The sequence below is a fragment of the Caloenas nicobarica genome, chromosome 3, assembly GCF_036013445.1.
Source record: "Caloenas nicobarica isolate bCalNic1 chromosome 3, bCalNic1.hap1, whole genome shotgun sequence".
In the NCBI taxonomy this organism is placed as follows: Eukaryota; Metazoa; Chordata; class Aves; order Columbiformes; family Columbidae; genus Caloenas; species Caloenas nicobarica.
The window spans coordinates 10917618-10942038 of NC_088247.1; the positions used below are offsets into that span (position 1 = coordinate 10917618).

The 24421-nt window shown below is 41.0% G+C and overlaps 1 protein-coding gene across 6 annotated transcripts in view; it reads left to right on the forward strand.

The window, feature by feature from the left end:
• Nucleotides 1–18095, forward strand: part of PUM2 (pumilio RNA binding family member 2) — a 77889-nt gene extending 59794 nt beyond the window's left edge. For 2 of the 6 annotated variants that reach the window (XM_065630956.1, XM_065630952.1), the window contains exons 13-21: nt 326–562; nt 6997–7264; nt 7820–7949; nt 9683–9817; nt 10074–10211; nt 11865–11990; nt 12939–13060; nt 14291–14483; nt 15190–18095. In XM_065630956.1, the coding sequence (XP_065487028.1) occupies nt 326–562; nt 6997–7264; nt 7820–7949; nt 9683–9817; nt 10074–10211; nt 11865–11990; nt 12939–13060; nt 14291–14483; nt 15190–15321 (1481 nt within the window). In that variant the 3' untranslated portion in view covers nt 15322–18095. Of the gene's footprint in view, nt 1–325; nt 563–6996; nt 7265–7819; nt 7950–9682; nt 9818–10073; nt 10212–11864; nt 11991–12938; nt 13061–14290; nt 14484–15189 lie in introns of those variants that run through there. The other 4 variants (XM_065630953.1, XM_065630954.1, XM_065630955.1 and 1 more) reach the window with 4 other exon arrangements.
• Nucleotides 18096–24421: the final 6326 nt, after the last annotated feature.

Sequence of the window (24421 nt, forward strand, 5' to 3'; positions counted from 1 at the left end):
AAAGCGACAGTGTAATCTAATTCATAAATTCCATATTTGTCCCAAAGCCTGAAGCCAGGTGATTAAAACAGAGTACTGCAATATTACTGTGAGAAGTCTAGAATGAAATGTTGAAAGACACAGGCATTGGTGAAATTACTTATCAGTGATATGTTTACACCCACTTAGATTTACTTAAGAGCATGTGTGGTTATCACAGTAATTGTCTTTGTCATAACGATTGCTGTAAATATTGTGATCACATCTGTTATTGCCCAGCTGTAGTTGGGGATAGGTTTTATTCAGTTGACACTGTGTAATTAGGGTCTTTTTATTTCTTCTTCAGTTGGCAGTTCTGCAAGTAGTAGTGCCACAAGGAGAGATTCTCTATCTACTAGCTCTGACTTGTACAAAAGATCTAGTAGCAGCCTAGCACCCATAGGGCAGCCTTTTTACAATAGTCTGGGATTTTCCTCCTCTCCAAGTCCAATAGGCATGCCTCTGCCAAGCCAAACGCCAGGACATTCACTTACGCCACCGCCATCACTTTCATCACATGGATCCTCATCCAGTTTGCATTTAGGTAAAAAAAAAAAAAATCAAAAACAAAAAAACAACAAAAAAAAGCCACTTTTTGTTTGTATGTGTGTATGTATTTCTATGTGTAAAATATATGTTGCGTAAGAGATGTCACGTTACCTTTGCTGTTAAACATTTTCGTAACGAAGCGGGGCCGTTCCATGCTCGGGTGCTCAGAGATTTGACAGTGGAGGGCACTCAGCAGCTTTTTGCATATCGGGCCAGCAACTGATTTTTCTTCCCTTGCAGATGCCCGATAGAGAGCCCAGTAAGACTCATTGGTCCTTTTTGTATTGTGTTTCCACAGTATGACAAGCAAAGGTGCATTATTTTTGTTTCTACTTAAGTGTACTACCACTTTAAGGACATTCTAAGATTATATTGTATTTAACAGTGAAGTGATTTTCACAACTGCCCCTTAACAGGATAATGTAGAAAAGTGAGCAAAGATCTCAATGTAAAATGTACTGAAAGGTGATTTTTGAATCAGTGAGCCTACTACGTCATGGGCCAGGAAGACAACAGTTTATCACCAGGCTGGTGGAAAAAAAGAAAATGCACTTGTGAAAGAAATAGCAAAGGCTTTGTCAGTGGTGGCTCTCTGTTATCAGATATATTCAAGGAATGATGATACTAATTTTCTAGAAAAGTTTTAAGCCAGTTACATGACAAAAATTTAAAATTGAAAACAAAATCTAAAGAAACCCCACCATAGCCTACGGTATATTTAGAAGAGAATGCCTCTAACCTGAGGTTACTTGATAAACTTTCTCTTTTGTTGCTGCAAAAAATTGTGGTCATTCAATTTGGATGCTAAAATCATGCAGTGAAACTGGATCTAATTTCAAGATTGAGTTGCCTGTTGCTTCACTAACTATTCTTTGCACAGTTTTGTGCATGTAATAGGCAACCTAATCCCCTGTACTTCTGTTAGTGCAAATAAAACTGGAAAAAGTTTAAAAGTGCCTGCTAAAATGCACTTTAAGTGAGAAATGTGTGAGTGGTTTGTATAACAAGGTTGAAAGTAAATTAAATATATTACATTTACAGTTCAGTATCCCCTTCATGGTTAAGTGCTGAATACCCAAAGTAAAACTGGGCGAGGGGATATTTCAGCACATTTTATTTTTTTTTACTTACCTTTTTTCCTTTTTCAGGTCTACAAAGTGCACCTTTGGGCTGAGACCAAGCATGGAAAGTTTCAGCCCAAATGGAGGCTTTTGAGAAAGTTCTGAACATCTGACAATGGGGTTATCATGGAAATCTTTTTCTTTCTTTCTTTTCAAAGTATTCTCACAATAGTTTTCATATTGCTGAAAACTATACTTAAACCAAATTTTGGAAGGCATTATCGAAATTCAGAACATTTAAAGTTTTGTGCTGTTTCACATTTGATAAATGTTATATAAAAGACTTTCCAGTTCTGAGAAAGTAAGTTGTGATCAGTATAGAGGATTACCTCCATCAACAGAAATTGTTAAATACTGATCTTAATCCACTTTGGACTGTTTGGCAGTGTGAACTAAGCATAAGTTTGTTAAAATCATGTACTAGATCAGTGTGTAAAGGCCAGAATGTACAGTTATACTCTGAAAATTGACACAACCTTGGTGGCTTCCATGTGTCCTGGTGAACCTCGATTACGAGTAAACTTTGCTACCTTAACAAATCAATCTGAAATGTGGAAATTGAGGTCTTCTGGATTTTCGCTTTCGCAAAAATGCAGTATTTTTTTTTAGCATTTCTTGCACTCAACACTGTGTAATTTCTTTGTGCAGTTACCTCTGAGGTGCACCATCACAAAAAGTTGAAGGCTATTTGTGCAGTTAATTGTTTTTTTCTGTTAAATTTATTCTGGTGTGTCCATCAGCCACTCTTGGAAGCATTTGTTTTGTTCTCACTTATTAAAAAAAAGGCAAAGCTTTCTCACCAAGTGAGAAGTTAACATTGGAAATCAATCAGGGAGTATATTTTCAGCAGGGTATGATTATCTTGTCACTTTTCAGAGTAGAACAACATTTTAAGTTCATGTCTGCATGCAGTTTCCATTGGTGTTCTGATAATGCCTGTCAAATGCAGCTCTCCCTCCACCTTCAAAACTTGTGGTCCTGCCTCCTTACACCAACAGGTTCAGCTAAGTTTAACTCCTGCTTTCAAATGGGCATCAAACTTGGTTGCTCCTGTTTTGGCCATCAGAATCCCCGAGCACAATCCTGGGAAAGGGTGCATGGTTTTATAACCCCTTTGTCAGACACCGCTGCCATTTGTAGCTTAAAAGACCAGTTTCCCTTTTACAAGGAATTTGTGATATTTTACTGTTTTTTCTCTCTTCTCACCAACTCTTGTCCAACATCCTAAAATAGGAATGTGCTAATTACTTTGTTCTAGTGTCAGTTTTCCTGTATTTGAAGGGATTTGTCAGTTGTCTGTAACTGCTGCTTTACTGTCATCAGCTGGAGCAGTAAGGTCATGAATTTGAACTACCCTTTCACTCCCAGGGACAAAAAACTGCCAGAGGAAGTATTTTTCCTATGTTTTGGAAAATCCTTTTAGATTGGTAGTGCTTATTCTGTTTGATGGTAGATTTTAGCATTTTAAGGGGTCAGTGTAGAGTAGGATTTTTTCAGTCTGGGCTCTTGAAGGTAATTCTTTTCTGTGCTTTGCAAACCAAGCTTGTTAGTAGTTTAGATTGATGTTTTATCTTCAGAAACTCTCATTCTGGGTTAAGAGTAAAGGCCTTTTGGCAAGAGTGCGTGGGGAGCTTTGCATTGCCTCTGCTGGGTATGTACTCTGTAGGGCTTCGGTAAACCAGGCGTAATGGCCACTTGCATTGATTCATTTAAAAATATATACATATGCATACATGTGTACATATATATATAATTTTGTTTTCCATATGAACAGGAAGTTTTTAGCTGAGGATGAGATGAAGCTGCTTTTTTACACATGAACAAATACTTTGTTAAAATCAAGTTAGAAGTGCTTATATACTAGCAGGTACTTTACTAGAAAATAATGTTGCTGACTAATTTAAACAGTTACTGTGCAGTAGATCTGGTTTATGTCTTGCTTAGAAACGATTGAAGAAATACTTTGGTAATAAGTACTAACAGACTAATGCTATCAAAATAAATGCGCCTAGATCTAGGTGGTTTTTTTTTTATGTTCTCCTTTACCTTAAATATGCTATCCATGCTAAGGAGTGAGTGATTTAACATGATTTGTGTCCTTGAAGCTTAGTAAGGCTATTTTAGATAGTCTATATCTCCTTATACATCTGTGCCTCTTCTTCCCTATGGAGTAGCCACAGGGATTTTAGATTTAATTAAACTGTAAAACAACTTAATATTATTCATTGCATTGGAGATCTTTGCTTTACCAGATCAGAAGTGGTAGCGAAGAGATTATCTGAAGAATGAACTGCACGCTTTATTCCCCATGGGTTTGTAGCGGTGTGACTCTACTGATGCCTGATAGATCTTAAAATTTCAGTGTTTGCAGAAATGTTTAGACTAGATACTTTATTCAGTAGGGCATGTTCCCCAAATAATTTGTAAGACCTAAGCTGTTACCTTTCTCATTTGGAGTCAGTATCTGTAAAACAAGTGTCCTGAATTCTTGAAGAGCATGGGGATGTGGTAGGATAACCAGGAGTATTTGAGTAACTAGAATTCAGGTTTCAGTTTCCATTTCTAAGCTGTTCACACAAAATTTTTGGGGAAGAGACCAGGTGTCCCTAATGTCCACACTAACACTTTGGTGGTTTTGGACTGAGAAAGTAATGAATGCAATATTTAGGAAAATAGCCCATTTTATACAAGAGTATATCTGCATATAACAAGTACCTGTGACAATTTGCTTTTATTTGTGGGGGAGGGTTACTATTTTTCAAATCTGCCAAGTTGCCACTAAGCTATAGCACTGCTGCTGTAATGAAAGGTTACATAAGAAAAAAAAAGCTAATTACCTATTAAATTACTGATTTTTATAATAGCATCCAGGGTTTTACAAGGTTATGCTTTGTGTGCTGTTGAAGTATGACAGGTTCTTCTAGGCACAGTGGATATGTGTTCAGCCTCCCTGTGTTATCATCCTGCTCAATGTGATCGTCTGAAGTAGTTTCACAGGCTGGACAGGAGTCTCCCAGTTGCAGCACAGTTGTCTTACAAGTCTTAAAAAGGGACGGTTCCCAAATTAGACTGAAGAAAGGCTTGACAATCCTAAGTGTGAAATGTATACGTGCAGTTCTGCTGCACATATATACTATGTTTGTTGGAAGCTACCATGTTTTTGCTCGATAAATTGTCACATTTAATTCATACTTGCATGAAGGCTCAGTTTAAAAAAATAAGTAGGAAAGAAAAGCAGAAACAATTCCTGATTCACATGTGCAGTTCCATGACAGTGGATGCTAATTAGAGCCATGCTAATTAGAGCCATGCAGTGTTTGAACATATGATCAAAACTACCTGCTGGTTTCTGGCACAGAACTGAGCATAAAACCAGTGGAGCACTAGAGACGCTACAGAGGAAAGGAGCCTGCAAGAGTTCCTTTTAAACGGGCTCTGCTGCCCTCTCCTGGCATTAAATAGTGGTACTACACAACTTGACCTTCATATATTAAATAAACTAGATGAGGAAATTTCAGGTGTGAAACTTTTTGTTCTTTTGAAGGCTGTTCCTGGAGGAGAAGTGACTGTAGGGTGTCACTCTGCATGCTGCTCCACCTGCAGAATGTTGGGTTTCTCTTTTCTTTTTGTCTGGTAGTATCGTGTTGCTGTCGGCTCTTTTCTGGAAGTAATGCTTGTCAACGGAAACTAGAAATGATAGTTAAAAAAAAATTTGATTTTTTTTTTCTGGCTGTAAAGAACTAAGAGGCTTTAATTTCAAAGTAAACTTAGTGGTTTTTAAAAGGTATTGTGGGGCATAAAGTATTTACTGATTCTTAGCACTGAATTTTGAAAACTAATTGTAAAATAAATACTAATTATTTCTATTTTAGGGCATAATCCTATACAGTGCAATAAAGGTGATGTTTGATATGTCTTGCAGAGCACTAACATGCCAGATTCTGGTATTTCGATTTGACCTTTCAAAAAAGATACTTGACCATTAATATATTACCAGCCCGCTGTAACACTCTTGTCACCTGGCCTTATAAATACTTGGAACCAAATGAAGGCTTGGCTGGGGCACTGCCAGCTGATTTCTATTTTTTTTCCTTTTGTTTTCTTTTTTAAATTAGTTTTGTAATAGAGCACCATTCAAACAGCACATACTGCAATTTTCTTAAAATTCAGCTGTAGCTATTTCTTTTGACTCTGAAAGGGCTTTCAGTTACTGTATCACTTTCTAGATAATTTGTAGGGAAATTGAAAATGCTTTCATTTTCCAATTCATACTCAATAATTTTAGGTTTGGTTTTTGTTTTGTTTTTCAATAGTAGAGTTGAGGTTTCTAGGTGGGAACTGTCTTTGAATATTTCTGCTTGCAGTATAGTAGCAGTATCCCTTTTAAAATCATACTGTAGTTGGGAAAGAAGCTTTGCATGCTTACGACGATAATTGCTGCCTGTTGTAAAGCGAAGGGGAGAGAGGTTCTGAGTGACATAAGCTGATTTGAGAGCAATATGTGAGGAGAATTCACAGGACTGAGATGATGATAGCTGTAGTAAAAAGGAGCAGGACCTAAACATTGGCAATTCAGGTTTTAGAAGTAAGGAGATAGGAAGTGTAGGGAGAGTTACGAGTGTTCTCGCAGCAAGGGAAGGTCTTCATGTTTCTAAAAGAAACTTCAGTTTGATAATATCTCTGGTTGGTTTAGAATTAAGTAGATCATTCTTAGTTCCCTGGTTTGAAATTTGACATATTTAGGGCTTACAAGAGGTATCAGATTGAAAGCCCAGGGTGCTGAAGTCACCAGATACCCTGCAGAACAGGTACAGCGTGACAAGAGGCACCACGTGCCTTCTCAAAAATGCCCTTTAGCACTGTCAGTCGCAAAGGTACCTCAGCAGGGACTGAAGGGTAGTTCAGATTTCATGGTCTATTTTGAAACAATTGGCTAACTTTGAGACTTCTAACGAGAGCACAAGTCAGCGTTACTTGTAAAGTGGAAATCTGCCCACTAAGCTAAGGCCCATCCAATTCTAAAGTACGTCTGAGTGGGTGCTCACTTTACCTGCTTCGTTATATTCTCCTAATGACATTTATTTTCTTGGTGCCCTTCACGTAAAATAAAAGTGAGGAGGAGAATGGTTTTATTTATCATAAGATAAAGCTATCTAACTCCTCCAACCATAACGAGGTAAACGTAGATAACAAGACAATGCTGTTGTTTTCTTTGGCTCCAGGGTGTATCCCTAGTTCTAGTACACTGACTGTTTTGCTGTTGCTTGTTTTCCCTAATGCTCTTACTGACAGAACTGCTTCCTTGTAGGAGGACTGACAAATGGTAGTGGTCGCTATATTTCTGCAGCACCTGGAGCCGAAGCAAAGTATCGCAGTGCGGCAAATACCTCCAGTCTTTTTAGCTCCACCAGTCAGCTCTTCCCTCCTTCGCGCCTCCGTTACAGTAGGTCTGACATTATGCCTTCTGGACGTAGTCGATTGCTGGAAGATTTCAGAAACAATCGTTTCCCTAATCTTCAACTAAGAGATCTTGTTGGACATATTGTTGAATTTTCCCAAGACCAGCATGGTTCCAGGTAATTATCATAGTAAATTAATAGCTTAATAATATTTTACTGCTTTATTATTGTTAACATCAAACATTTGAATGAGCTGCTAGTCATCTTAATACAAAGCATGCCTTTAGTTGTGCTCTTAGGCTGACCTTTTCCTTCTCTAGGACATTTCACTATAAAAGTAGTATAAATTTAGCTGCTTGTAGAAGTTCTCGGTGTAGAAATGGCCTCATAACTAGTCTTGTAAACTCTAGTATTTAGGCATCAAAAAGGCGTTGATTAAGAAAACAAAATATTTGGCATCTGGAATGTAAAACCATTTTTCAGCAATACATCATCAGGTACTTAGTTATTGTTACTCTTTTCATCTTTAATCCTTCTCAAATGAAAGGTTTTAAGTATCACTTTACTAAAATGTATCCTTTTATATGTAGGGGTGCTACTTTCATTTTAATAAGTTTTTTTTTTATAAATGGTGAATACTTGCTTTAGAATTTTGAGGTGTCTCATTGAAATGGTGTTTGAGAGGTTTTCCTGTTGTTTATGCGAAGCATAATGTACCTTTTTTGCACTTAGATTTATACAGCAAAAGCTGGAGCGAGCTACTCCAGCTGAGCGCCAGATGGTATTTAATGAGATCCTGCAAGCAGCATATCAATTGATGACTGATGTGTTTGGAAACTATGTAATACAGAAGTTCTTTGAGGTAAGCGTAACACCAACTGTATGAACAGCAATGTGAATGAAATGCTGTAAAATCTCATTAAATTTAACTCTTTGTTTTGTGTTTGGTGTTTTTTTTCTTAACATCATAGCGGAATTCTACTGGACTTTCACCACAGAATCCAAGTGTATACACTTCACATGTGTTTCCTGTTCTTTACCTCCTGCTTTTTTCGTAACAGGCACAGTTTCTCTTTGCGCTGGTGATGTGTTTGTTGGTGAATATTGTTGAATGTACAGGCTGCACACTGAGGCTTTACAAGCCTTTTGTCATAATTTACAGATACTTACCAATTATGTGGAACATAAAGATTTGAAGGATACTTTTTAATCCATGCTGTATATGAAGAAAGGTATACAAAATGTACTGAGGCAGAAGAATTTTGAGGAAGGGATGTCACAAGATACATCCAGTATTATTAGATTTAGAACAACTTTGTCTTGTCTTAAAACTGTGGGGTAAAAAGAAAAAAAAGCCTTATCAAAGGGTTACAAGATTTGACTTACAGAGAAAAGAAAAAGCAATTCCTGTGTCCTGGAAAAAGTTATATGTAGGAAAGATACCTAGTGTAGTGTACCTCAAATCAAGGACCACATCAAAGCATCTGGGTGGGTAGAAGGCGAAGGTAGAAAAATGTCCAATAAGAAATAAGATGGTTGATGTGAACAGGAATGTAGTTTTTAATGAGTAATCTACGAAACAAGGTGCTTGCTTTTTTTTTTCAAATTGAAATATCTTCTGAAGAGCATGGCTGACATGTGCTGTGTAAGATCTTGCTCTTGCTCAAGCGTCATCAGTTGCCTTTTTTTTCCCATAACGTTAAGTTGGGTGGATACATACATAATCATTGTCAATTGAGGGTTTTAATCTTAATTTGCAGAAGAGTTCTCAGGAAAAAAGTGCATTAGGTCATAGATGTAGTAAGGACTTGGTTTATGAATTAAGCTTTGCCAACTCAGGAGCTTGTGTCGGGGGTCTGGGAAGAGGGTTATGTGTATTATTACGAAGCCTGACTGGCTTCTACTCCGCTCACCAGGGAACAGCACAGGCTGCAGTGGCACCGTGGAGGGAATAATATGGACAGGAATCAGCTGCTGCTGAAAAATGTTGGTTGAATTATACTCTAATACAGCCACCGTACAAAACCATTTTGACTTTGCTCTACAAGGCCTAAGTATTTCTAGGTTTCTCAAAACACCCATGTTAAGAATGATCCTTCAAGCCACGTGAAGTTACCAAGAAGCTACTTTAGGGGTTGAAATCTCCCCTGTGCCCCGCTCCTCTTACAGCTTGCTTACTGCATACAAAATGTAAAATACACTGACCACTACAAATTTGAGATATCACAGAAAATCTGATTTGAATTAATACGTTATAGTAATCTGTAATTAATGTGCCTGGTATAACTTTTCTAAGTGGGTTATTGCACTTAAATACTCCTACAGACAAGTATAAAATCCTTTGATTTCTTAGGTTGCCTTTCAAGGTCATGCATTTGATAGCAGGTATGTGAGTGGAACGTGGAATATTACAAAATGTTGCATTTAGAAAATAAAAGCTCCTGGTAAATATACACACCAAAAATACAAAGGGAAAAATAATTCAAGGCATGCAGTAAACCTGTAGAACATCATGGAAGTGCTTACGCTGACATGTGAATTCCAGCATGCTGCGATATGTCTTCATTTGTTAACAGCACATTTATTTTCTTTCAGTTTGGAAGTCTGGATCAAAAGTTAGCCCTGGCAACACGCATACGTGGTCACGTTCTGCCGTTAGCCCTACAGATGTATGGTTGTCGCGTTATTCAGAAAGCACTTGAGTCAATATCACCTGACCAGCAGGTAATTGTAAGTTAGAGCAATACTTCTTAAATTTTATTTCTTTTCGTTGCATACGTCTTTTTACTTCCTTAAAATGTTGATCTTTCCCTTCATTATGAAGTGCCCTAGGGACTAAAATAGTTGTTTAAATTAGAATGCTGAGATACACAAGTAAAACACACAAGTATGAAGATGGGACAATTAGGATGAAATGGAATATTCCTTTGAGGGGAGGAAAAAAAAATCCTTGTAAAGGCAAGAATAATCTTTTCTTTTTTTCCAGAATGAAATGGTGAAAGAGTTGGATGGACATGTTCTGAAATGTGTGAAAGATCAAAATGGAAACCATGTTGTCCAAAAATGCATTGAGTGTGTTCAGCCTCAGTCGCTCCAGTTCATCATTGACGCGTTCAAAGGACAGGTAGTGTCAACAGTTCGTTTCCTCTTCCGTAGGGTTGCTTTGATTTGCAGATCTTTTTCCATCATTTGTGTGTAGAAGATAGTGTTTGATACTTTGCAGTCAGCTTTTTTAAACTAGGATTAAAAAAAGGGATACTAAAATGGAAAAGCTGTTGAAGACTCAGTTAACATGCTGTAAAAAGGTGAATCTGTTGGAGATGAGGTTCTATGAAGACCTGTTTGGACATATCAATACCAGTAGAGGTATTTGGCTTACGGCCAGGTTTCCCGTTTGAGTTTTGTGATATGCCATTTCAAATTTCCTTCAACATCTGCATTTTTGATGTAATAATAAAGTATTTGCTCTCTAGCACATCTTTTTCATTGAAATTTTTGTTTTCTCTTGTTGCTTATGGTGCAAGTCTGTCTTTCGGTGTTTCATAGTTAATGTCTATCATTAAGGAATTACTTTGAAGAAATACGCTAATCTGGTCCCTACATATGGGCTAGTGTTAAGTGAAGGGGGGTGGTGTTCGTTTATTTAAGGTTGGAGTTTTTGTTTCACTTCCAAAAAAGTTATTAATATAAGATTGATATTGTGCTGCAGGCTACAGAATACGCTGCAGCTAAATAAGATTTTAATACTCTGAGACAAACGTGTTCTTTTATAGTCGTGAGAAGCATTGTAAAAATCTTACTAACTTGGCTGTGTGACTAAATTTTACTTTAATGGATGGCCAAAAGTATTTCTTAACAAAATGTACAATATCCTTCTCTCACGTTTTACACAACAGCAATACCTGAATTATTGTTGTACGTAGTAGTAAATGGTGTACCAACGTTTCTAGGGTCGGATCTTTTTATGTCAAAGTGTGTATGGAGTAGATGAGATGCTGTTTCTAAACTGTAAACGGAGCCCCTTGACTGAAACGTGACTCTATTTACTGGACATCCATCCTCAGCTCCAAGTAATTATATATACAAATCTTAGCTAATCTGAAGTGACAAATGAAAAATACCTTGCTTTAGTCATGTCATGTAACAGGAGGTATCTCTTCTGCCTGCCTGCATCATTTGGATCTGTGTCTAATCAGACAAGATTCTGTGTTCAGTTTTGACCAACATTGACTCTTAAATCTTCTGAATTAATCCCTGAAACACAAACCTGGCTTCTGGAGAAACAAGCAAAAGGAATAAGCGAGATTTTGACTATGTGTTTTGCATACTTATTAAAAAACTTTGTGTCAGGGAGCCTGTTGTATATGCTGGAATGTGAATTAGTGAAAAGAAGCCAGAATAATTGAACTCCTTTTTATAAATGTCAAATCTTAAAATTTGAAAATAAAGCAACAAGTTAAAAGGAAAGCTTGAAAGGTGAACAGTGCTTAACTAAGGCTTACACTTCCAGGCTTTCCTTTTTGCAGCTAAGTGGGCTATAAACATTGTAAGGAAAACTCGAGTTCTCAGTTGTAGAATTACTGAAGTCCTTGACACAAAGAAAACTGTATTTTCATATTTTCCTGACTTCTACTGGAGATGGAATTCTGATATTGGCAGGCAAAACCTTGTTTTTAATAGAAGTAGCTGGAATATTCAGTTCCATTTCGAACGTGGTAATGTTACTACATATGTAAAGTTTGGTTGGTTTAACTTCAGTTTGCAATCCTGTTTCAAGGTATTTGTACTTTCAACTCATCCATATGGTTGTAGAGTAATTCAGCGTATTCTGGAACATTGTACCGCTGAGCAGACTTTGCCAATCCTGGAAGAACTGCATCAACACACAGAACAGCTAGTGCAGGTTAGTGTGTATATTCATTTTTAATGCATTGTAGAGCTCTTTGTTGTCGTCACAATTTGTTCCTATTTCTTAGTTTAAGTAGTAGTTTAAATGCCTCTTTTTTTAGTTTTGTTGATGTTGGGGGTTTTTTTCTTTCCTTATATAGTTTTAAATAAAATTGATTGGGAAGTTGGGAGGCAATGAAGATATAAAAAGCCTTTTTCTTACACTTTTCGCTGTAGCTTCGAATATACATTGTAAGAGCGCAGAATTAGTATATTTTTATTGCAAAGATGGTCTTCTTGCAGTTTATTCACTTAGGTGTCCTTCAGATAAATTCTGATAATGTCTAAACACAAATACATTGTCAAAAATACATGTTGTGTATTCTTACACAAAAAAGTTGTCTGTTTCTGAAGAAGGCAAAAGACATTATACAAGATGATTTCTTGTCTCGATCTCAGACAAACAAAACAAGCACTACAAATGGCTTTGAAATTGAATCGGCGTAAAATACTGGAAGGGACTTGGTGTTGAGTGGAAATTTCCATACACGAGAAGGCAGGAATTGCCTTTTGCTACATATTCACAGTGGAGTTTTTCTCAGTGGTTTCTTGTATGTACAAGTCCGGTTAAAACGTAACTGTCTTGGGGAACCAAAGTTCAGGGAGATACTATGGCTGTTAGAGAATGACGATCTTAATTTTGGGGACTTCTTTCTTTAAGAGGATAAAAGATATTCCAGCAAAATGCTGTTTTTACAGGTTGTTTACATTTTGCATGTAAATGTTGTGCTCCATTAGGTAATTCTTGATGCAATATTTCTTGCATCACTTTGTTTCTATAGTGTTGACATTGTATTTTTGTATCTGTGCAAACAGCAATTTGAAAGTTTATACAAACACACAGAAGCTGTACAGATTGCTTGATAAGAACACAAAAGAAAATTGAAGTAAACTTGTTTTTCAGGATCAATATGGAAATTACGTTATTCAGCATGTGCTGGAGCACGGTCGTCCTGAAGACAAGAGTAAAATCGTTTCAGAAATAAGAGGAAAAGTTCTAGCTCTGAGTCAGCACAAGTTTGCCAGGTATTGCACAGCCTTCATATATTAAAGGTTCACTAACCTTTTAAAGTTGTAGTATTGGATTTATTTATTGTGTTATAAAAAGGATATCATAGGTTTTTTTCTGTTGTGTAACTTCCTGAAATTTCATATTTTTCTAAACAGTATTGGTATTTTCATACTAGATTTTGAGGAGAGAAAGGGGAAATGCTGTTCTGTAGCAAAACACGGAAGATTCCCCAGGTTTTTGTTCAGCTTGTACGAGTGCAGGGAATGGGTTCCAGGTGTGTGAGAGTATCCCCAGGCCAGGTGAGCAGATCTCCTGGAACTTGTTTGGTGACACTGACAATGAGCTGGGACCTGAGACTGTCTCTCAGTCCAGCCAAGCGTGGATAAAAAGGCTTAAGCAGTGGTGGCTCGACCTGACAAGGATTTCATGCGTTAGGAGGTCTCAAAGACTATTACAGGAGTCCTGAGCTACTCTGAAATTAAAACCTAGGACTCATCCCTCAGCGCTTTTTGCTGAAATACAGATTATGTGCCTTTTGCTAAGGAAAACAGACCTCAGAGTTCATCCTGGATGATTTAGTGAGACTAACCTTGTCATCAACATTAAGTAGAAATGCACTGTGACATCATGGGGGCATTTGTTTTAAAAATTAATTGTATGCAAACTAGCAAGTCCATCTGGATTTTATTTTTCTTTGCCAAAATAGAGCTGTTCATAATCCTTTCCTTGGAACTTGCTTAATTTCTGAAGCACAAACTTAGGACCAGAATCACTTTGCTGTCTTATAAGCATTGATGGCCTTTCCAGCTTCTGAGGTATCTGGTAGGTCAGAGACTTCCTCTACAAAAAGAGATATTTGACAGAATCTCTGATCCATGTGTGCTCCTGAAAAAGCAGGCAGCCTTGTATCTGGCTTTCTCTGTTGTGTCTTAAAAGGGCCCACAGCCAAAATAGATGTGCTATAAAACATCTGCAACCTGAGATCCAGTATATCTATTGTAGGTCCTGTGGAAAATCTCTCCTACAAGATAATAAGTATCAGAAAATTACTTTTTTATACATGAGGAGTGTAAAATCCTTTCACTTCCTCAGTCATTACAGACTAAAGATTTTTAAATGGGGACTTGATGCATTTAGAGTGTGCTCTTTAGTGGCGTTAAGACACTTGAACTATTCAGATAAATTTCAAATTGCTACTTAATGTTACCTTCGAAGTCACAGAATGCATTTGTCTTATTTTTCAGCAATGTGGTAGAAAAATGTGTGACTCATGCTTCTCGTGCTGAAAGAGCTCTGCTGATCGATGAGGTCTGCTGCCAGAACGATGGTCCTCACAGTGCCTTATACACCATGATGAAGGACCAGTACGCCAACTACGTTGTTCAGAAGATGATTGATATGGCTGAACCTGCTCAGCGGAAGATAATAATGCACAAGGTACATTTGTATATTGTTTTATTGGTTCAGAAACTATTATCTATACTAATTTTTCTGCTGGAATACCTTTCCCTCTAGATACAAAACTCGCTAGTTCTGGAATCCAGAACTTCATGTATAAACATCAAATTCAGTGGAGCTTTATAAAGCAGAATATATTCAGGTCTCTAAGCACGGAGTTAAAAATGTAAATCTACAGAAAAGTTACAAAAGTTGGATTCTATATCCTCTCTATGTGCAAACTTCTCTGTGAAAATACTCCTAATAAAAATGTAGTATCTTTATTAATATAACAGAAGAAATACAGGTTTGTCTTTTTAGTTGCTGGTATAAATCCATTCTGCAGTTACCCCATAAGAGATTCCCACACTTCCTAACATATGGGCACATTTTCTATTTAAGAATATCCAGACATGGACAGAATTGCCCCAGGGTGTTTAGCGCAGAATGCAGTGTATTCCTGCCGGAGCTCTGCTTCCCCCAGTCACCAACAGGACACCCCCACAAAAGGGCTATACCCCCCTTTTCCAGTTGTTTGAGTCAAAATCACCACTTCTACATCTCTCCAGAAACTTCCAAAATTTTGAAATACAGGATTCTGACATTTTTTTGCGTAATATTTTTAAAGCGTAGTTTGCTTAGAATTTTTGAAGGGGGGGAGGGGGGGGGGGGCAGGGCAGAAAAAATAATGGGTTTCTTCTTGCAGATTCGACCCCACATCACAACTCTGCGTAAATACACCTATGGCAAACACATTCTGGCCAAGCTGGAAAAGTATTACCTGAAGAACAGCGCTGATCTGGGGCCAATTGGCGGACCACCAAATGGGATGCTGTAAAAGACAAGAAGGAACGGAAGAAAAATTGAATTGTGAATGATCAAAACATACAACTTAACTATAAATGTTCTGATTTTTTTAAATCTATTTATTGACTTTGTTCATCCATTTGTAAAATTTTTATTCTTGTGTATATTTTTGGGGAGTGAATTATTAAAAAAAAAAAGAAAAAAAAGAAAAAAAAGAAAAAAAATATCTCCAGCCCTGATCTGGAGACCTATCAGATTGGATGGCTGGCAAAGCACAGAATGCCTGTATATGATGTAATTGTATCAAAATAGCTGTCACATATTTTGTAAATTTTTACCTTGTAAAGTCACTGAAATAGTTTTTAAAGGGAAAAAGTACAGTATTCTTTTAATACACTGGCTTGCAATCTGGTAGGTCTACCCAGCATCACAGCACAACAGGTTTATAGAGTTGTATATAGAATTAATCCTTATTTTTCCCTTTTGTGTGAAGTCTTTTTATACCAGATTAAAATTGATCAGCTGCATAAACATTATTTAACATGTTGAAAAGTTAAGTTGTATTTTGGTGGTTCACAACTTACTATCCAAATAATAAACAGGGCACAGCAAGTTCAAGTAGGGAATAACGAAAAGGAGGAAACTTTAAAAGACCAGATTTCATGACTTGCTGTGGATACAGGTTTGTTGGGTTTTTTTTTTAAATGGTGCCCTGAGGTTTTCTCTAGTGATGTATTAAAAACAAAAGTGCTGTATATACTTATATATTTAATTGTTGTACAAGGTAGAGGGATTAAAATGATGATGGTGCTTCTGCTCAGTGAAGCACGCTGTTGGAAAAGGAGCGAACCCTGTATTAACTTTACAGTCAGTTTTACCACGCAGGAGGAGTAGAGATTTGTATTTTTTTATTTTGCATATAGAATTGTAAGGATTTGAAAGTGTTGAGCATTTATTTTGCTTTCTCACTGTAGATGCAAAAAATAGATATTGATGAAGAGAAGAGGGGCCACTGAAAAGTAAACTTGATAGCTCAACATTTAAGCATGATTGATTAAATATTCAGATAGCTTTTTGCTTCCTATAAATATCTGCATTGTATACGTGTAGTTAATAGGTGTAAGTTTACAGTTTGAAAACAAATCTCTCGTTTCGATGTTTATTACAAGCCTTGCTAATTTAGTAGTGATGCTTACCTTGGTTGTACAGATGTACATTTGTAAACCTTCATGCTGTAAATGTAATTTGTTTTACTCCTTTTTGGGACAAAAATTTGCATTAGTGTATATTCATATCCCCATTCCCTTTTCTCCCCCTGGCATATAGTGTTGTATAATGTAAATTTATTTCAGCAAATCAAGAGTGATTTTTTTAAATTCTATCTTTATATGGTTTCAGAAATATGAACCGGCTTTCTTTTTATCTATCGTGAGAAACATTGTTTTGTTTATAACATAGCTGTTGATTCTGTCAGTATGGACACTTTGGGAAATCAATCTGTTCAAATTTTAAGTCGGGACGATAAGCATAGTAAGAAATGGACTGAAACCAATGCTTCCTCCATCTTAATAAATGTGGCATGATTTTTTTGTACAGAAGAGTACTGTATTTTTGAATAGCCTTCTCCCAGCGTATAGCAAATATGTATGATACTGTCAATTTTTTTTCTCTGGACATATGACATTGTAACAGTAACATAAAGATGATGTACATTTACAAGCGGCCTTATGTACATTTCCCAATGATCTTTTTAAGGCAGAATTGTGACCATATGTGTATAATTAAAATCCTTTTTAATCCTTTGCCTATGGAAATATTTTGGAAAAAGCTTACTTTGTATGTATATTCAGTTTCTGAAAGATAAAGAAAGTGCTTTGTATGTTGTTGAAGTAAGTATTTTGTGTAAAACATTGGTTTGGATGGCTTAACCTAAAGTTTTGATCAACAAGATAGTTTGAAATCAGTGTCTCGAGCATAGATCAAATAAAAGGCTGTTAGGTAGGGGTCCGATCATGAGGAAAGAAAACAGTAGCGGTGTAAACTTATATAAGGAATTCTGTTGTATTACTGTCTGTATCAGGTTTACATAAATCTTACTCAAGCATCCATCCAAGGCGCTACTTTTTTTAACGGTAGCGTTAACTCATTAATAGGCAAATGGGAAAGTTTGTTCTGGCCTGGTTCCAGTTTCGGAATCTCCCCGGTGCCTCCGGTGAGCACTGCGTGGGCCTCGCTGTTTTCAGCAAGCACAATTCTGATTGCTGTGTAGTTTATTGCCTGGCAGTTCCCAAAATCCCTCTGGAGAGGTACAGGCCCTGTCACGGGAGCCAGACAGAGGGTGGCACCGGAGCTGCTTCCTCGGGCAGGTTAGTTCGTGGTGACTGTGGTTCTCTGTGTTAGAACCCACAGAGCAGATGTTTTCTTCAACGTGTAAAACAGCAAGTTTGGCTTTCAGGGGTGTCCAGGCAGCAGCTGATCATGTCCCGGTGCTTTGTCCCTGTAGCACTCGTGCCAAGGCTGAGTTTAAACAGTCCTGTCGCTGTCACCCTTAGTGCTTTCGGTACCTTGAACACTTCCACTTGTTCTCCTGAAATCATTTTGCACAAATTGTGTCCAGGAACATGAAAAAAAATCACTGTTGTGCTTTTTTTATTCTTTCAGCTGTTCCAGGCTTTGAGTAGAACCACTAGACTTCTTTTTGCTCAAGTGTCGCTTTTTGATATAGATTGTTTATGGACCAGTTTGATCAGGTTTGACTCCAGGTGGCTCATATTGAATAATGTAATGTTCACATGTATATACTGTAAAAACCAAAAAAAAAAGTGTGAATAACACTGTGTGAAATACATCTGGTCTTGTGTTTTTCCTGTAGGAAACCAGCCTTTCTTCATATTCTCAGTCTCATAACTTGTCTGCTTTCTGGACATCGGCTTTGGACAGGTCGTCATTCCTGGTGGTCCAATGAGAATGAGTCAATTACTGAAGAACCCTGGTTTAGATAATTTACGTTTCTGGAGGCCAGTTCTGAGCAGCTAAACCTTCACATTATCTTAAAGCAAAAAAATCTCCGCCGATGTGTAGTTAAAGCTGCAGCCTCGTGGCAGTTTCCTCGCAGAGCGCTGGGCCCAGGCTGAGTTCTCCAGCGTTGGTGAGGGTTGGGGTTGGGTTGGTGGCTCTGTGGCACCATTGGATCCACACTCGTTTCTGTTACTGCCCAGGATATTTTCAAAGGACCATTTTTAGCTGAGAGTGAGTGGATCTGCCCTTTGGTGTTAAAATAACTCACCTGAGTGGCCCCTTACGGACAGAACCACCACAATCCTGTTGCCTCCGTCACTGACTGATAGATCCACTGACACATCTTCATCAGAGTGTGGGGAAGATGGAGGTTTCTGCAGACATAATTTCTAGATGTTGTAGAGTGCTGATGGAGATTCAGAAACCAATTTGGTGACGCTTCTTCCCTCTGCTCTCGGGAACAGGCATTTGAGGAGATGCTCATGACTCACTGCGTAGCAGCACGGTAGTTGGGTTTCGTACTAGTAACCGGGAAAATGGGTAAACAGGTGACAACAACTCCCACTCTGTCATCCAGGGAAGTAAAGCTGAGAGAAAAATTGCAAAAGCATTTTAAGATCTAGTGACTGGTCGTGAAAATTGCAGATTGCACGTAAGTCATGCGCCTGGGGAGGGAACCCCGTGCCATTAATAACTACAGAAAAGCAATTTGCTGCGGAATGGTTGCAGCCAGGTCAGCCCCATGCTTGGATGCTGAATTTTACGGAGAGTGGTGGCTGGTCTTCCTGTGTCCCAAGAGTGGCAGATCCTTCCGTAGCTTTGCTCAGCGATGATGTGGTTTGTGTTGCTGCTTGAGGAGGGAAAGAGAAAAACCGTGCGCTGTGCCTGATCTCAGCTGCGCCAGCCCTGGCCCCCAGCCCACCTCAAGGTAGGAGCATCGTCTGTCAGTTGAACACAAATGTTCACATCTTGCCAAGCTACTGGGAGCACTCGAAGTGACCCCAAGGTCTTGTTAGTCTGTGGGCAAGGCTGATGTTTCGATGAGCATGTGCTACAGGCAACGCTCTGCTCTGCCTCAAGAGTTTCAATTTGAAGTATTCTCTGTGATGGGGAGAAATGTCAGAAATGCTCACAGGCACTCACCTGTGCCCAAAGATTGTGATTCAAGCACCTCTTGGCTTGGGGATGAGGAAATACTTTTTTTCCAGGAGAGGTTTAGGTTGGACATGAGGAAAAGGTTCTTCCCCCAGAGGGTGCTGGACACTGGAACAGGCTCCCCAGGGAGGTGTCCCGGCCCCAGGCCTGACAGTGTTCAAGGAGAGACTGGACAACGCCCTCAGACACACGGTGTGAACTGTGGGGTTGTCCTGTGCAGGGACAGGAGTTGGACTCGATGATCCTTGTGGGTCCTTCCGACTCAGGACGTTCTGTGATTCTGTCAGGGACAGCGCGTCCCTCTCGGGGCTCTGCGTCCAGGGCTGGTGCGCAGAGTTGGGCCAGAGAAGTTGGGCAGAACTCGGTAAATGTAGATCCTGCCACCCAGGAAGAGACTGTTCAGTGCTGCAGAATGAGCCTGGGGCGTCAGCACCCCTGTGCTGCAGAGCGGCCCAGGCCTCCCCCGCTCCATCATCCAAAGGGGTTGGAAACCAGCACCATTCTTACAGAAAGACCAGTCCCAGGTCGCCTCCTCCCTCGCAGGAAGGACAGAAGGACGTCCATCAAGCACTGACAGCACTCCAGAGCCAACAGTATGTGGGTTTTTCCCCACCGGCCCAGTGCCCCCGCTAACTAAAGGAGACAACTGCTTTATCCAAGAAACTGAACCAAACCCTGCTGTTACGTATTTAGGTTTGGAACACAGAGGCTACCAGGAAGCTTCCAGCCTGCACCGGGGCAGAGAGCCAGGAGGGAGGACCCAGCTGACGGGTGGAACAGAACTGCTGGTGTTCCTCAGCGAGGCGGGGCAGGAGCGCTCCCTCCACCAGCCCTTTGCATGGACCTGCTCATTTTGCACGCTCTGTGGTTAAGGAACTTGCCCAGCAAATGAGATGCTTGAATTAGTTCATCAGCCTCAGGGTTTTGAACCCACCTCCCGCGCTTCACAGGAGTATGTCCCAACCCCAGGGAGCTGGGCGGGTTCGCTTTCTACTCCTGGATTTAGGCTGGGCTCTCAGCACAGCCTGAGCCGTCGGTTGCATCACAAACAGCACAAGATGGAGCATGATCCTCAAGCACGCGGGTGGGAGTGGGGAGGTTCTGCTCTCCAGATCCTTGTCTCCACCTGGATTCTCCCAGACTCACTTCATGCAAAATACATCTTGGGAGCAGCGTTCCCCCATCATTAACAAACTGGAAATGCCCCGGAGGCTTTTTATACAGCAGCTGAAATGTAGGAAGACCTAAAAACCCCCTTTGCTTCATTAGTAAGAGCGAACATAGGAATAAAATGTTCACCTTCTCACCAGCGTTAGCACTTTGGGCACGAGGCCTTCAGCCTCTTCCTCCTCTGCTTGCACAGCACCTGCCCAGCCCTAAAGTGTCTACATCTTTGAGACCTCATCTGGAATATTGTGTCCAGTTCTGGGCCCCTCAGTTCCAGAAGGACAGGGAACTGCTGGAGAGAGTCCAGCGCAGGGCCACAAAGATGATTAAGGGAGTGGAGCATCTCCCTTACGAGGAAAGGCTGAGGGAGCTGGGGCTCTTTAGCTTGGAGAAGAGGAGATTGAGGGGTGACCTCATTAATGTTTATAAATATGTAAAGGGTGAGTGTCAGGAGAATGGAGCCAGGCTCTTCTCGGTGACAACCAATGACAGGACAAGGGGCAATGGGTACAAACTGGAACACAAGAGGTTCCACTTAAATATGAGAAGAAACTTGTCACAGTGAGGGTGACGGAACACTGGAACAGGCTGCCCAGGGAGGTTGTGGAGTCTCCTTCTCTGGAGACATTCAAACCCGCCTGGACGCCTTCCTGTGTAACCTCACCTAGGTGTTCCTGCTCTGGCGGGGGGATTGGACTGGATGAGCTTTCGAGGTCCCTTCCAATCCCTAACATTCTGTGATTCTGTGATCTGCACACCAGAGTCAGGGGCACGTTGCAGGCAACACAGCTGATGTTCTAGACCACAGGACAGAGAGAAACCCCTTCCTAGGCTGAGCCAAGCAGCCCTAATGAGCTTCAGTTGAGCTTAAGACCTGCCCGGAGGGCTCAGATTTCCTGGCAGCCGCACAGCACTGCAGCCCAGCCAAGCCTGGCTTGGCTGCCGGATCTTTCCCCAGCCAAGCCTAAGGGGGGGCAGGGAGGGACAACAACCCTTCCCCGGCACAACAGGGCTGGGCGGCGGAGGCTGTTTGGGGAACGCAGCCGGCTTGGCTGCTGATCACAGAGCAGCTCGCACGCTGCGTTTTCTCAAATGCTTCAGTTGCCGGCTACAGATCGAATCTGCAGCAGCACGGAGCTGCCGTGGTGCCCACTGCAGAGGGATGTCACCGGTGGGGACAGGTGAGGAATTGGCCAAGCCTGCTGAGGTCCCTCTCCTTCCAGGGCAAGTTTGCTGTGGACAGTCCACTCCTGTTTGAAGGGCTTTGCACAGTGTTACGGAAGCAGAGCCAGTTCAGATGTCACTTAGAGTAGGTCCCAAAATAAAGTGAGATCCCCAAAGATGTGTTATATAACTGCTTACAGAGAGCCAATGGAAATTGCAAGGAGCAGCGTCATGGCAAGGGCAACACACAGGAAAGCCGTGGCAGAAAGCACCAGCGAGGGAGATGGTGACGGAAAGCACACTCACAGCTATATTCTCCCATGAGTGCAAATACAGGCACATTATTCCTTGTCTGCCTCAGGAGAACCAGAAGTTTAAGGTACCCTGGTGGGAATGTGAATCTCTCTTTCCTCCCCTATATAGTCCTTATCTCTCTTTCTCTAAGAGCTGAAATTCAGCATCAGAAAGCATTTGCAATCCTCGTCCAGCCAGGGTCAGCCCAGGAGGAGAGGCTTCATGAGACCATCTGCTCGTACAAGACAGGATCTTGGGGAAGGATTCAGCCCGGCTGCTTCTCCGTTAGGCTCGGGTCTGGTAGGTCTGGCTCAGCGCTGTCCCCTGCTCAACACCTTTGTGTACCAAGTGGCTTCCAGAGGCTGGTAGAACAGTCAGAGCGATCGCTTGTGAAGCAGGGAATACGGAGGGCTGAAGCTGGATTGAGGAGCTGAGGATGAACAAACTCAATGCAAGCCACAGAGGCAATTCCAACCCAGGGCATGGAGGGGTGGGATGAAACGGAGCAGAGTTCCCTCCCATTAGAGCTCCAGGCTGTACACTGATCTGATTCAACTGGGCCATTTGGCTCTTGAAAAGCCTTTTTGTTTGAAAACTGACTATCTTAAGTACTCCAAAATTCACATGATGTTTCCTCTTTCCTCAGAATGTCATGTGCCTCATGAAAACCAAAGGTTTGATTATTCACCCCAGTTTGGGAGTCAGCTCTCGCATCCTGCTGGGAATGGGGCTTTCATCCAACCTCACCCTGTGTGCCACCCCCTCCACACGCGGGCAACCCGAAGCCCAGAGGTCTGATCAGGGCATTAAAGGTCACCCACCCCACACCTCCGTGAAGCGCTGCACGGCTCCCGCTGTCCCCTTCGAGCAGGGACACTCCCACAGTGTCACACATACATTCCGTCAGCAAGGCAATGGGGGAGACACCATCCCAGTTCTAAACCACTTCTGTTTAGGTGTAGACACTTCCGTGTAGACACACAAACTGGGGACAGATCCTGTTGCCCACCTACGTGTCTGGTGCCGTTTGAAAGACCCTTGAGCACCCAAGACAGCAGGACAGGGTGGGTGAATCACAGAATCACAGAATGTCGGGGATTGGAAGGGACCTCAAAAGCTCATCCAGTCCAATCCCCCTGCCAGAGCAGGAACACCCAGGTGAGGTTACACAGGAAGGCGTCCAGGCGGGTTTTGAATGTCTCCAGAGAAGGAGAATCCACAGCCTCCCTGGGCAGCCTGTTCCAGTGTTCCGTCACCCTCACTGAGAAGAAGTTTCTTCTCAAATTTAAGTGAAACCTCTTGTGTTCCAGCTTGAACCCATTACCCCTTGTCTTACTGTTGGTTGTCACCGAGAAGAGCCTGGCTCCATCCTCGTGACACCCACCCTTTATATATTTATAAACATTAATGAGGTCACCCCTCAGTCTCCTCTTCTCCAAGCTAAAGAGCCCCAGCTCCCTCAGCCTTTCCTCATAAGGGAGATGCTCCACTCCCTTAATCATCTTTGTTGCCCTGCGCTGGACTCTCTCCAGCAGTTCCCTGTCCTTCTTGAACTGAGGGGCCCAGAACTGGACACAATATTCCAGATGAGGTCTCACCAGGGCAGAGTAGAGGGGAAGGAGAACCTCTCTCGGCCTACTAACCACCCCCCTTCTAATACACCCCAGGATGTCATTGGCCTTCTTGGCCACAAGGGCCGAGTGCTGGCTCATGGTCATCCTGCTGTCCACCAGGACCCCCAGGAGTCACCTAGGAGCTTGCCTCGCCTGGCCTCTAGCTTCCACTCCAGAAGGGCATCTCAGATGGGACTGGACACCTTCATATAGGCAATTGGTCTCTTCACCTAGAAGGCACCAGAAACTGATAAGGAACTTTTTATAAATTGGTGGTTACAAGGGGGAGGGAGGGAACAGAAGGTAGCTATAGGCCCAAAGGGTTTGTTGGGGGTGAGAGTGAGAACAGAGTTGTATTGCAGAATAGGATGGGGTGAGAGATGGGAAAACGAAGCAGACACGTACCCCCACACACGCTCAGAGCTACTGTAACCACCACGTAATAAACAACTGTAATGACTGTTTTTATTATAAATATTGGGAGAAGGGGAGGGGAAAGGGAGAAGGAGCACCTTGGAAACCCAGTGGTATCTTTAAAAAATACTACTAATATACCATTATGCCCAGCAAAACCTTAATTCCAGGCTTCTGTGTGAAGTACAGCTAATTTCAAAATCACCTAAAGAGAAACCAAACTTCAAAAGGAAACAAAAAAGCGGAAATACTAAGCAATTGAAGTACCTGCGTTCACCCTGCTGGAGTTAGCGCTGCTCAGTGGGG